We start from the raw sequence: 13,044 nt of genomic DNA, 5'->3' as shown, positions 1-13,044 counted from the left end.
GTCAGATTAGATGGTCTGTAGATGTCCACTGCCATCAGTCTGAATGTCTGTGTGAACGGGTGAATGTGACAAACACTGTGAAAGCACCTTGAGTAGTCAGAAGACTAGAAAGGCGCTTTATAAGTACAAGTCCATTTATCATTTACCACACATTACCAACTCTTTCTAGTCTCCTCCATATGATTGAGATGATAACGATTAAAGAGACAGTGTTTGACGATGATTGTACCGACACTTGGACAAACCACAGGCAGGACTGCAGCACACCCAGAGCCTGCGGTAATAAGAGAAGTTAATCCATGATCATGATCACATTTGCTAATGGTTCATTCGGACAGCGGTGCAAGGTTTTCCAGTCGTAGCAAAGCAATTTAATTATAATTGTCATCAGTAGTGGTACAGTATGATTACTTGACGCAGTACATAATAAAAGTGCTTTTGTTGCAAGTATAGAGAAACGTTCTTTAGTGTGTGTACTGGGTTTGCCACTTGTGCCAAACAACAATATTAAAGCCAGGTCTCATTATGTGCTGCACAGCTCGTGTTGTAGGTTTTACCAGACGACGATGCATACTTTCAGATGTGAGTCATGGTTTCCAGGTCCTCATCGTCATCGTCCTCTTTTCTCTCCAGACGCTGCAGAGCTGGATCCGGAGCTGTCTCGGCTCGCCTCTCTGGGTTTCACCGGCTGTCTGTCCGCTGTCCTCTTCAACTCCATCAGCCCTCTGAAAGCTGCCGTCCTCCACCCGATCACCAGCCCCGTCGTCGTCACCGGCCCGCTGGCTCAGTCCATTTGTGGCTCCTCTTCGGCCAATCCCTACGCAGCAGAAACCACACACCACCTATCAGGTCAGAGGAAAACTTTTCTTAATTGGCGTTGTCATTGCCCTGCAGGGTCCCGGAGGTTCACACTGAACTGTGGAAACAGACCTTTAAGTCCTCTTCCCCCCACGCTCTGGAACCACTTGCAGACAGTTTACAGCTTGATAGGCTGATCCCAATTAGAGCCTTTAAAAGATTTAGTGAAGGCGTTGGAGGATAATTCATTTGGAGCCTGTTACTGCTTCCCTAGATAGATCCTGATATTGTGTCTTGCTTAATGTGTTTTAAAGTTTGCCTGTTTGTTGGTTGAAACACTGCATTGTAAGCTGTATGTTTGTTTAGTGTGTTTAAAACGTCCCTTGGAAAAGAGGTCATCCTTACCTGGTTAAAGTTATAACCCGTAAGATTTTCATCTTAGACCTGGTTAACTCCTCCTCCGTATATGCCCGTTACAGCTTAATCCAATGTAAAATACTACCCAGAATTCACTGTGCTAATGACATCTCATCTCATCTTCAGCCTCTTATCCGGGGTCGGGTCGCGGGGGCAGCAGCTTTAGCAGGGGACCCCAAACTTCCCTTTCCCGGGCCACATTAACCAGCTCTAACTGGGGGATCCTGTGGCGTTCCCAGGCCAGTGTGGAGATCTAATCTCTCCACCTGGTCCTGGGTCTTCCCCGAGGCCTCCTCCCAGCTGGACGTGCCTGGAACACCTCCCTAGGGAGGCGCCCAGGGTTCATCCTTACCAGATGATCCTGAACCACCTCAACTGGCTCCTTTCAACGCAAAGGAGCAGCGGCTCTACTCCGAGTTCCTCACGGATGCTGAACTTCTCCCCCTCTCTCTAAGGGAGACTCCAGCCCCCCTCCTGAGGAAACACATTTCGGCCGCTTGTCCCCGCGACCTGGTTCTTTGGGTCCTGACCCAGCTTTCATGACCACAGGTGAGGGTAGGAACCAAGATTGACCGGTAGATCCAGAGTGTTGCCTTCCGGCTCAGCTCTCTTTTCGTCACAACGGTGCGGTAGAGCGACTGCAACACCGCCCCCGCTGCTCCGATTCTCCGGCCAAACTCATGCTCCATCGTCCCCTCACTCCTGAACATGATCCCGAGGTACTTGAACTCCTTCACTTGGGGTAAGGACTCATTCCCTACCCGGAGTAAGCAATCCACCGTGCTAATGACAGACTGGCCAAAATATATCCTAATGCGAATGAGCGAACAAATCTCATTCACACGTTCTGCTCTTGAACATATTTTGTAACAATAGATCAGGTGTTTGATGCGGCCATTGCTTCTCTATCTGTTAACTTTGGCGTGTGTCTTATGCGGTATATGTATCCATTCTTTTAAACCCCTTATCTTCTTTTACTCTGTGTTATTTAAGGCCTGACTTGAGCGGGAATGGCAGGGGGCGGCAGGTTGGAGGGCTCTGGACTGAGGTCTGTGTCACTTTAGCGGGTGTAGCTTTCCTCCACACAGCTTCTAATAGCTGCGGACATTTAATACGTGAGAGGATGGTGGCCCGACTCCGGGGTTCACCATGTTTATGTCTTACATATTGAAGTTGTATTTGTAAAATTAGAGAACCCACTTGCTAAAGGAGCTCAAATGATGCTTCCCGTGTGGGTGCTACCTCTCAAACTTTACAATGGGGCCTTTGTGTGTCTACTTGTGTAATGACACAGGGTTATAATGGTCAGCAGATGAGGCAATTAATTCACTTCCCTATGCCATACGTTTCCCCTGTGGTCACTCAAACAGAGAGTTGAGTGGAGGTGTGCTGTGGTATCCATTATTCTTCATCATGTCTCTATCGAGCACCTCTCTGTCACCAATAACCACCCCCTCCTTTTCTTCTCTCCTGCTAACCTTTCTTCCCTTTCCTCCTCATCTCTCTTTTTCCTCCCCTGTGATCCGTCTTCTCCCTCTTCTCTCATTTCTCCCGTCACTCCTGCACCTCTGCCACTCCTCTGCCTTTCTCCTGTGTCTCTGTGCTGCAGGCCAGTCTGGATCAGTCGGAGCGGGTCAGCCTCTGGTTAATGCCGTCAGGAGTGACTCGGCTCTAATTGGAGGTACTGTAGCAGCAACACTTTGCACCGCGGTACCGCCGTTATCCTCCATCATGAGACAGAAACTGTCTGCAAAACAAGAGAGGTGTTGTGACGTGAAAGAGCTCAGTTAAGATAGAGATTAAAACTTAAACTTCATATATTCATGGACTGATTCTGAGACCATGGGTCCCTGGGCACAGACATGTAAGTGGACCCCCAATCTGTCTACGTAGGAACAAGACACCCAAATTCTCTACTTTCAGTCATTTTGTTTCTCTTTGTGGTCATTTTATATCCATTTTTAGTTGTTTTGTATGTCTTTGTAATTGTTTTGCATCTTTTTATGGTGCTCTTGCATCTGTTTTTATACATTTTGCATCCTTTTGTTGTGGTTTTGCATCTATTTTTAGACATTTTGCATCTTTTGTGGTGGTTTTGCATCTATTTTCAGACATTTTGCATTTTTTGTGGTGGTTTTGCATCTATTTTTAGACATTTCGCATCTTGTTGTGGTGGTTTTGTATCTATTTTTAGACATTTTGCATCCTTTTGTGGTGGTTTTGCATCTATTTTTAATCATTTTGCATCTTTTTGTGGTGGTTTTGCATCTATTTTCAGACATTTTGCATTTTGTTGGGGTGGTTTTGCATCTATTTTTGGACATTTTGCATCTTTGGGGTGGTTTTGCATCTATTTTTAGACATTTTGCATCTTTTGTGGTGGTTTTGCATCAATTTTGAGACAGTTTATATCTTGTTGTGGTGGTTTTGCATCAATTTTGAGACAGTTTATATCTTGTTGTGGTGGTTTTGCATCAATTTTCAGACATTTTGCATTTTGTTGTGGTGGTTTTGCATCTATTTTTAGTCATTTTGCATTTTGTTGTGTTGGTTTTGCATCTATTTTTTTAGACATTTTGCATCTTTTTGTGGTGGCTTTGCATCTATTTTTAGATATTTTACATTTCTATGTCATTGTTTCGTTTCTCCCTGGGGTCATTTTACATCTATTTTCATTCATTTAGTGTGTCTTTGTTGTCATTTTTGTGTCGTTTTTGTTAGTTTTGTGTATAGTTGCGGTCATTTAGCATCTCTCTGTGATCATTTTGTGGGTTTTTTCAGCAACATTTTATGAGTTTATGGGCCCTTAGGTCTGTGCGTGGTTGGCCTGTTCAGTAATCCGTCCATGCATACACTGATGGATACAATCAAATAGTTGAATGAAACATTTATGTGTGTGCTGTAGATTTGAGTTTTGGAGTTTTGTGGAGACTTTTCCTTTGTTTTGAAATATTCATTGGTTTGGAGCGTTTTCATAAAATTTGCATGCGGTCGTGAAGTTTTAATGAAAAAAGTTATTCCTCAAACAGCGTAACTGCGCCTGAACACACGAAGGAAACCACAGCTAATTACAATACAAATGACTTTGTAGTCCGAGAACAACACTTGTTATTGCTCGGTGCGGAGGCCTGCTATTAGCTGCGACTGCCCTCAGAGCCTGGAGAAAATGCGCTGGCTGCTCGACCAATGACCGAGAAAGCAATCTAATGTTTTCTTGCTGCCTGTTGAGCCACTCACCAGTTATTTTTAAGTAGGAGTTTTATTTCCTAATGTAATGTTTAATCTCCAATTTGGTTCAGTTCTGCTCTCACATTTCATGATAAGGTTCATATGTTCACAGGTCATTCAGTTGAAATCTGCTCCCTGCATGCTTTAATATCAGTTCAAACTCAAACAAGAAGAAGAGTAAAATAAGCAGTGTGTGAGTAAAACTATCTTTAAATGCACAAATGAGACTTCAAATAGAGATGTCAAATAAGATTGTCATGTGTGATGACGGAGAATACACGGAGGAGGGGACCCAAATGCAGACACAGAACTCAGGAAACGGTATTAACAAATTTAATAAAACTTATTTACAAAAGGTGCATTAACACAAAGGAAAAACAGGAAGAGAACTGATACAAACTGACACGATGAATGGACACAAGAGGACAGGTACACAGGGAGACATCAGGGTATGTAGATGGGTATGATCCGGCAGTGATGTTAACAAGGATCACCTGCCAGGAAAACAAACTCAAAACCAGAGAAACGAAAGAGAGCACATTCAGAAAAACACAGACAGAGGGAGTAAAAAACGACTAAAAAGGAGAGGGAGAGACTGTCCAGAACCAATCACGACAAAGATACTCCACTTATCTGTGTAAGCAAAGCTCCAAATTATTGCTGTAAATCATTTAAACTGTTTAAAACAGAAGGAGATACCGTATCGGAGAACTTTGACAGAAATTCATTGTAAAGGCTTTTATTTTGAAGACAATGTCCTTTCCAATCAACCTCACAATTATCATTAACATCCATTGTTAAACGGATTTTCCACCACGCTGTCGTTTTAGATTTTCTCTTCAATTTTTGTACAATAATGAAGTGAAATCACACAATTCAGGGTAACCACGGCATGCCAAGGGCTCTGCAGCGAGATCATCTGGACTCCCGGCGCTTTGCTCCGCGACACGATGTGAATTTCCAGCTGAAACAAAACACCCGCTGCCGTCTGTGTGAGGAGACGACAATCCCCAACTAAAGCCAAAGCTGCACAGGAATGTCTGCGATACAACAATGTTTAATCAGAGTCCCGACCTGCAGCCAAGTCAGAATTATTGACGGGACCAGATGATTGCTGTTCGCTCACCCCCCCCCCCCCCCCCAGGGAAGTTGCCAGACCTTGAGCGGGTTTTGCAAAGAATTGAGGGAAGAAGTCCAGCTGTGTAGAGACGCTACAGACCTGTCCAGAGAGTTATTAGTGCTTTTATTACCTCTGGGTTGGACTGTTAGAAGTCTTTGCACGTAGACATTGATCAGTCGTCTGCAGTTCGAACAGAATGCATCTCATCTTCTAATATATCCACAAACGTCCTTCATATTCATTTGGCCTCCCTCCACTGGCTTCCCGTCGACTATGCTCATTAGGGAGTAGCCTGTAAATCAAAGAATGTGGTCCAGACTTACTCTGTCTCGTCCTGGCATAACTTTTGTTATGATTTGACAATGTTATTGTTTGTTTTTAAATGTTCTGACGCCACCTTAAGCCCAGTTCAGACCAAAGAGAGGGAGAGAGAGGGAGCAATACACTGAATATGGAGAGCGAGCTCTGTAATCCAGAACAAAGCAGTGAATCATCACAACTACAAATGCAGCTGTAGCAAGTACCTATTCAATTCAATTCAATTTTATTTACAGTGCCAAATCATAACAAAAGTTATCTCAGGATGTCATGAACAGTACAGGTATAACACAAAAGTGGACTCAGATGCAGACACGGACAAAAATAAAGTTACGAATAAAACGTTTAATGATACAAACGGACAAACGCAAAAACACTACAGATAAACAAACACACGACTAACTAAACGAACACGGGAATACAGGAACGGGGAGGCGACGGGAGATCAGGAGACGGACGGGAAACGGGAACACGGGAAACTACGGAGAAAGACAAAACACAAACACGATTAGTAAGCTGACAACGGGGAGCGTGAAAACCACAACGAGAGAGGGGATGCCAGTCCGGGGGGAATAGTTTTACCAAGGTTGGGTCGACGACGGTCCGGCGCTGCATACCTGCCAGCTTCAGGCTTTTAAGGTGTTGGTGTAATCAGCATAACAGGCTGCAGCTTTGGAGGAACGCCTACCGGACCTACAGACAGACAGGGAGAAGCACATGCAGGGAAACGCAGACAGAGGGAGACAAACACACACAAGACAAAGGAGAGGAGGGCACTGACAGAACCAGATCTTGACACAGGACACTTTACAGAGTAGGCATAGACCCAACAATTCCCCCGTAGAGTACGGTGGCAACGAAAACCTCCCCTACCTCACTACCTCTGTCCTCGTTTATGTTTTATAATGCTACAAGTTATATCCAGCTACCAAAGAAAGCCTGGAAAGTCGGTGGTTATAGTCGGATGTACAGAGAGGCGTTGCTATGGAGACTATAAACCGTCTCGTCTCCTCTCCTTGGTCTGAACTGGCAGGTTTCAGGACGTTCAGACCCCCACGTTGCAAGTTTCAGCTGGTCTCGTTGCAAATCCTTGGTCTGAACTGGGCATTACAGTATTTAGTAGGACTTGTGCATCATCATACTCCAATTCGAGTGCTGAGGTCGACCAATCGGAAGCTTCTGGATGTTCTGAGATCGTTCTAAATCTAACAATTCAAATGCCTCGGGTACTTTGACATGCGGATCTTCTTATCAGCAGACGACCCGCTCCACCTCCTGAGCCGCCCGTCTAATTATACATCAATGTTGTAGATTTTTTAAGTCTGTTTTTCAGTTGATCTGTATAAAAAAATAGTTTAGTTCTTGATTTTATTAGTTTTTTAGTTTATATAGTTGATATTCGGCTGTGATTCAAGGAGGGAAAACAATAAACGGACCTGTTTTTGTTCTTTTAAGGGGAGAAACCACAGGTGGAGAGGGTAAAACGAAAATATACTGTGTATATCACCTTAACCCTATAAAGTCGGACCCATGAAAAAAGAGTCAGAAAGTTCTAATCTAACAAAGACGGACATATGGACAGAGAGAGAGAAAGACAGACAGATGGACAGAAAGAGACAAAGACGGACACAAAGACAGAGAGAGACAAAGATGGACACAAAGACGGACAGATGGACAGAAAGAGACAAAGACGGACGGATGGACAGAGAGAGAGAAAGACGGACGGATGGACAGAGAGAGACAAGGACAGACACAAAGACAGAGAGAGACAAGGACAGACACAGACAGAGAGAGACAAAGATGGACACAAAGACAGACAGATGGACAGAGAGAAACAAAGACAGACAGGTGGACAGAGAGAGACAAGGACAGACACAAAGACAGACCCATGGACAGAGAGAGAGAAAGACAGACAGATGGACAGAAAGAGACAAAGACGGACGGATGGATGGAGAGAAACAAAGACAGACAGGTGGACAGAGAGAGACAAGGACAGACACAAAGACAGAGAGAGACAACGACAGACACAAAGACAGACACATGGACAGAGAGAGAGAAAGACAGACAGATGGACGGAGAGAAACAAAGACAGACAGGTGGACAGAGAGAGACAACGACAGACACAAAGACAGACACATGGACAGAGAGAGAGAAAGACAGACGGATGGACAGAGAGAGACAAGGACAGGCACAAAGACAGAGAGAGACAAAGATGGACACAAAGACGGACACATGGACAGAGAGAGAAAGACGGACAGATGGACAGAGAGAGACAAAGAGCTCTCAGAAACTAGCGTAGCAAATATGATACAAATGGTTTTATAAGGTAAAAACTTCCCCCAGCTGACATAATGACAAACATTTGTTCTGTTATTGTTGGAAATGTTACGTTTAAATATGTAAACGATGCGTTATCCTGTGAACTATGAGCTAATTTTCCATTTCCAGAGCAGAAATGTGAACGTTGGATGACACAAGACTCAAAATCCTTGCTTGGAGGTTAAAGGTTTTTAAAGATACCAGAAAATACTGCCAACAGAAATCAATCTTCTCCGTGTTTTTAGGAATAAATGTTGTATAAATCAGGCTATGAATGATATATGAACAAACGCCCTCTGTGAAATCCTTCAGAATATAGATGGGAATGAAACTGAAGGGTTGGGTGAGTGTAAGTGCCGCTGAGGTGGAGATTTATTGTCTTAAAGTGGAGAAAAACTCATTTTGGAGATATTATCCAACGCTAACTTTGGGTGAATTTAAAGTCCCCCTCTCCGTTGTTGCTCCAGATGGATGTTTGAGCTTCACTGTGCAGAACGATGCATGTGCAGAGTTTGACACGAGAACATTATTCTCACATTTATCTGCTGAAAGTGGAAAAGTTTCACTCTGCTCATTATAAAAATCTGAATTGAAGGGGCGGGCCTACAGCCGTCATTTGTGACATCACAACTAGTTTGGAAGTCAATCCCGGTCGAATTTGCAGGTTTATACAAGTGTGATGTAGGAACTCGAAGCCTCCAGTGCACAAACACTGATAATGGGCTCGGAGACGTCGTGTGACCAGCAGGAAAACATATTCTTATTCATAGATTCTTGCATTTTTAATGAGGTAGGAGCCTTTTTTAAGGATTTTAATGAGGAAATTATACTTTTTTTGTGGAAAAAACCACATCAGACACACATTATTGTTACAACCAGACTATGTGTTTAATTCTTCAGGCTGTTGTCGTGGAGCATCCGTACATGTAACAACTAAAAAGTAATGAGCAGTAGTTTGTGTGTATTGCACGTCGATATTGTGTGTATTTCCCGCAGTGACAGCATGTGTGACGTAGTTTAAGACGACGAGTGGCTGCGTACGGAGGCAGGTCGGGATGGAGGCTGCCGCTGAAAACACCGGACTTTAAGCCAAGGGGGCGGGATTCAGTTCATATCCGTAAAATACAAATCCACGGCTGTTTTTCTAATCCTAACCTAGTGTTTTTCATACCTAACGCTAACCGTCACCTTTTGTAGGTTAAAATCGATGGTTTTTGTGGCTTGATTAACAAAATCTGGTCCATTACGGCTTGTTTTCTCATCCTAACCTCGTGTTTTTCATGCCTAACCCTAACCGTCACCTTCTGTACGTTAAAATCAACGTTTTTTGTGTCTTGATGAACTTCCGGTTTTGCGATTTTTGAGGCTTGAGGCTTGTTTTCTCATCCTAACCACGTGTTTTTCATTCCTAAGTCTAACTATCACCATTTGTTGGCTAAAATCTTAATTTTTTGTGCGTTGTTGCAACTAAAGTTCCGCATCTTTTAACTTCTTTTTAACATGAGTTGCTAAGAACGTGTTCATTAGAAGACGTTAAATTCCTACTACATGTCCTGAAGGGATCTTTTCAAGAGAAATGAAGTTATTTATATTGTAGATTATAGAATGGTATAGTTATTTATCTGTATATTGTATTAAGTTATTTCTAAAATAGGTGTTTATACATGAGTTATGATGAATAGTGGATAAAGGGGTAGAAACAAACAAGTGCAAACTTCTTCCTGCTCCTTTTCGAACATGTAATATCAATTAATTTAAATTTGTGTTGCTTGTATTTGAGGTTTATTTTCTATGGTGCTTCATCTATATAAATATTATTTTGTTTGAAATTAAGAAATGTAATTAATTCATTCATTTCTACAGACACAAACAGACAAAGTGAACTCAAATAAACACCTTAAATGCGTATTTTGGATGTTTTCTTTCCTCTAGACTAAAAGACGACATATTAAAGAAGGAAAATAGTCCAAAATCGACCTGTGCATGAAAAGATGAATTGTGTATTTGCCCGTAGCGTCTCCCCTAACACAGCTCTATAAGGTGAGTAGAGAAAGAGCTGCCGTTTCGCTGTAACGTGTGACACTTCCTGTGCTCTGCAGGTGTGATCGCGGTGGTGATCTTTGTAACCGTGTCCGCGTTGGCCGTAACCGCCCGAGTCCTCTACAGGAGGAAGGGGACGTGTCAGAGCCAGGAAGTGAAAACGGTGAAGCCCGAAGCCGGCCCGGAGCTGGCGTTCAGCAGCCAGACGCAGAGCGGCTCACAGAACGGCCCAAGCGAGAACCAGAGAGAGTATTTCATTTAGGCGGAGCGTCGTCCTGCTGCGGACCGGGCAGAGACAGAGGTGCCTTTGTTGAGCCTCAGTGCTTTACGCTCCTCTACAAACCGAAGACGCACACAGAGAACTACACACTCCTGTTCCTGCCGTCATTGGTTTGGTTTTTGCTTCTGTGGTTGTATTTTTGTAAAGAATGTACATAGACGCACAAGAACAAAGGTGTTGGATTTATAATACATCAATGCTGTCGGTAGAATTGTAAATATTCAATGACGTCAATCTTAAAATCCTGACTTTCTATCAATCAGTCCTTTCTCTGTAAATGTTTGATTAAATGAGGAAGTGGACTTTTCATGGAGGTGTCGGTATATGCGAGTTAAAACAGCTTCGTGGGATCAGAAGCGATTTAAATACTTTTTCCAACGTGCATAATGAATGTTTTACTGTTTGGAGTGAGTGAGCCTATAGTTGATTGAAAATCCAGTTGTTTTTGTTTTGTATGTATTTATATTTTTGCACCTGCTGTAACGATCTGTGACAAAGTTAAATGTATCCGTTCGCACTGGACGTTTCGGACCAGGGCTCTCTTTTATTGAAACTGAACTCTTTCGTTTTCCTTTATATTCCTTTGCTCCTTTTTTGCTCTCAATGTAGTTTTGAACAGTAAAAGTTTTGATGCGGATGTATTGTGGACTTTCTGTTCCCAACTTCATTCCTTTACGTATCTTTTAGATTCAGTCGAGCAACCATGCAGACATAAAGGAAGAATTAACTTGTGGTGTTGCAACCAAAAAAATGAAGCACAAGTCCCAAGAGTGAGTGAGTGAGTCCCCATAGACCGCAATGTTAAAATGCCCCAGTTTACAGCAGAAATAAACATGTTTACAGCCTGCTACAAAACACCTTTTTGGTCTCTGTAACTAATTTCTCCGTTCATAGGCACTTGAACACAACCCAGAGACTACAGCCAAGCACCAACCAGCAGTCCGTTCTGTGTTCTGCGTGGAACCCGGAAGTCACCACAAGTTTAAATTCTATAAAGGCTTAAAGTATTGCATAATTAAGGGCGTGGCTGCGCTGAGTGACAGGAGACAAGTGTAGACTTTGAGGCCTAGTCCACATGAACATAGGTATTTTTAAAACAAAACTTTTATGGCCCCCGGTTAAAAAAAATCCCGTCCACACCAGTGTGATAAAAAATATCTCCGTCCACATGAAACTGCAAAATCCGTGGCGTCAAACAGTGTCAAAGTCAAACAGTGTCGACAAGAAATTGCGCTTTACCTCTGTTTTCAGACTCTTTCGGAAGTTCACCCCGACTCCAGTTACAAAAAACTCTGTTTTCAGGAGCCCACAACCGCGGTAACGTGTGGATGAAAGGCGATGAAAAGGAGAAACACGCGCTTTCAAAACTACCTGCGTTCGTGTGGACGGCCCCTGAGGTTCATTTCTGTCGCCTCATGTCTCCTGTGTCTCATCAAAAACAGGCGCTTGAACACAACGCAGAGACTACAGCCAAGCACCAACTAGCGTAGGTTCTGTGTTCTGCGTGGGAGGAAATAGCTCTCCACACCAGCAGGTGGCGGTAGTTTGTGTTCGTTGTTCAAAAAGGGAAACCAGAAGGCCGACAAGAAGGACAAGACACTAGTTAGCCCATTAACAACACAACTCCATGTTGAAAAAGAAACAATTGACATTTACCCTGCGTAAACGGACAATAACAAACTATTTCTGCTAACGAGCTGAATGGGTAAAAGTAAATAATCTTAGTTTGTGTTTCAATCTCACAGCCACAATCCTTGGCATCAGTCCTGACCCCAAGTGAAGGACTTCAAGTACCTCAGGATCATGTTCACGAGTGAGGGGACGATGGAGCGTGAGTTTGGCCGGAGAATCGGAGCAGCGGGGGCGGTGCTGCAGTCGCTCTATCCCACCGTTGTGATGAAAAGAGAGCTGAGGAAGACAAAGCTCTGGATCTACCGGTCAATCTTGGTTCCTACCCTCACCTGTGGTCATGAAAGCTGGGTCAGGACCGGAAGAACCAGGTCGTGGGTACAAGTGGCCGAAATGGGTTTCCTCAGGAGGGGGGCTGGAGTCTCCCTTAGAGAGAGAGGGGGAGAAGTTCAGCATCCGTGAGGAACTCGGAGTAGAGCCGCTGCTCCTTTGCGTTGAACGCCTCGGGATCCCCCAGTTAGAGCTGGTTAATGTGGCCCGGGAAAGGGAAGTTTGGGGTCCCCTGCTAAAGCTGCTGCCCCCGAGACCCGACCCCGGATAAGCGGATGAAGATGAGATGAGATGAGACGGCCACAGCAGCTTGTTGATTTTCCTCACTTCCATTTCTCTTCTCGTGCACTGACTGAATAGAGCGATTTCTCTCCCCAACGGGCCCTGACGCCTTTGTGGCCTAAGGGAGCCAGCATGTATCAGTGCAAACACTAGGAGGAGGGTCGTGTTTGGCGTGTCCCTATCTAAAGTTGACTGTACACAATCTCGAACAATGTCTTCCTTTAATCATGAAATTCTTGCAGCCCCTTTATTGTTTTGCAGCCAGAAACTTCATATGGCACCT

At 43.8% G+C, this 13,044-nt stretch overlaps 1 protein-coding gene across 1 annotated transcript in view; it reads left to right on the top strand.

Annotated features, from left to right (window-relative positions):
- The window catches only part of LOC310953440 (contactin-associated protein-like 4), a gene marked incomplete at both ends in the record, with an annotated part of 92,068 nt that extends 81,566 nt beyond the window's left edge, over positions 1 to 10,502 (top strand). The window contains 3 exons of the mRNA XM_083922478.1: positions 634 to 849; positions 2,825 to 2,896; positions 10,300 to 10,502. Of these exons, the coding sequence (XP_083778604.1) occupies positions 634 to 849; positions 2,825 to 2,896; positions 10,300 to 10,502 (491 nt within the window). The remainder of the gene's footprint in view (positions 1 to 633; positions 850 to 2,824; positions 2,897 to 10,299) is intronic.
- Positions 10,503 to 13,044: the final 2,542 nt, after the last annotated feature.

Source organism: Echiichthys vipera (assembly GCF_963691815.1).
Source record: "Echiichthys vipera genome assembly, chromosome: 11".
NCBI classification, from domain to species: domain Eukaryota; kingdom Metazoa; phylum Chordata; class Actinopteri; order Perciformes; family Trachinidae; genus Echiichthys; species Echiichthys vipera.
Note: the sequence above shows the minus strand (reverse complement) of the source record. Positions and strands in the feature narration are given on the sequence as shown.